This window comes from Alligator sinensis, unplaced genomic scaffold (genome assembly GCF_000455745.1).
Source record: "Alligator sinensis unplaced genomic scaffold, ASM45574v1 scaffold469_2, whole genome shotgun sequence".
Classification (NCBI taxonomy): Eukaryota; Metazoa; Chordata; order Crocodylia; family Alligatoridae; genus Alligator; species Alligator sinensis.
This window is the reverse complement of record NW_005842988.1, coordinates 93,372-94,570: the sequence shown is the minus strand read 5'-3', so window position 1 is coordinate 94,570 and position 1,199 is coordinate 93,372. Positions and strand designations below refer to the sequence as shown.

At 71.9% G+C, this 1,199-nt stretch overlaps 1 protein-coding gene across 1 annotated transcript in view; it reads left to right on the top strand.

The window, feature by feature from the left end:
* USP19 (ubiquitin specific peptidase 19) overlaps positions 1 to 1,199 on the top strand; it is a 39,886-nt gene that overhangs the window by 3,370 nt on the left and 35,317 nt on the right. Inside the window, 4 exon segments of the mRNA XM_025192951.1 lie at positions 170 to 243; positions 376 to 562; positions 642 to 707; positions 837 to 1,038. Of these exon segments, the coding sequence (XP_025048736.1) occupies positions 170 to 243; positions 376 to 562; positions 642 to 707; positions 837 to 1,038 (529 nt within the window).

Here is a 1,199-nt window from a genome sequence, read left to right as displayed (position 1 = left end):
CCCGTCCCCCCATGCCAGCCCCTGGGATGGCTCCCTGCCCTGGCGCCTCTGCAGGGATGAGGAAAGGGGCAAGGGCAGAGAGGGCGAGCTGGCCGGGGAGAGGGCTGCCCCGTACACACCCCCCTGCCCCGGGTGAGAGGGGCCAGGGGTGACCCCTCCTGCTCCCCAGGGGTGGAGCAGGTCAGCATCCGCCTGGACCTGGAGGCCGAGTTCCACTTCACCCACCTCATCATGAAGTTCAAGGTGACCAGGATACAGCAGGGGGCGGGGGGGGCGTTGGAGCATCCCTGTGCCGGGGGTGCCAGCGCCTGCGGCTGTGCCGGGCTGGGCCGGGCCCTGTGACCGCGCCACGGCCCATGCGCCGGCTCCCCGCAGACCTTCCGCCCGGCCGCCATGCTGGTGGAGCGCTCGGCCGACTTCGGCCGCACCTGGCGGGTTTACCGCTACTTCGCCTACGACTGCGCCCGGCTCTTCCCCGGCGTCCCCGTCCAGCCCTCGGGCCGCATCGACGAGGTGCTCTGCGACCAGCGCTACTCTGAGATCGAGCCCTCCAGCCAAGGCGACGGCAGTGCAGCCGCAGGGCTGGGGCAGCGGGGCACAGGCTCACGGCGCTTATGCTCCAACCCCCCATCCCATGGCCCAGGTGATCTTCAAGGTGCTGGACCCATCCATCCCGGTGGAAGACCCCTACAGCCAGGACAGCCAGGGTATGGGGTACGGGGCCTGGGGCAGGGCGGGCGCCGCTGGGGCCCGGGGTCGCCCAGCGCAGCTGCAGGGGGTGAGGGCGACAGGGCCAGGAGGGGCCGGGGTAGCGCTGATCAGGATGGTGCCCCCAGACTTGCTGCGCGTGACCAATCTGCGGGTGAATCTGAGCAAGCTGCACACGCTGGGCGACGAGCTGCTGGATGCGCGCCGCGCCGTGCTGGACAAGTACTACTACGCCGTGGACGAGCTGGTGCTGCGTGGCAGCTGCCTCTGCTACGGCCACGCCGCCCAGTGTGCCCCTGCTGCTGGGGCCCCCGCCACCACCGATGGCATGGTACGGCACCGGGGCTGGGCCGGGCACACGTGGGACTGAGGCAGCGCCCCGTGCCCCAGGCTCAGCACCACCCGCTCCCGCACAGATCCACGGTGGCTGCCAGTGCCGGCACCGCACCGCCGGCCCCAACCGCGAGCGCCGCCAGGACCTCTACCAGGCC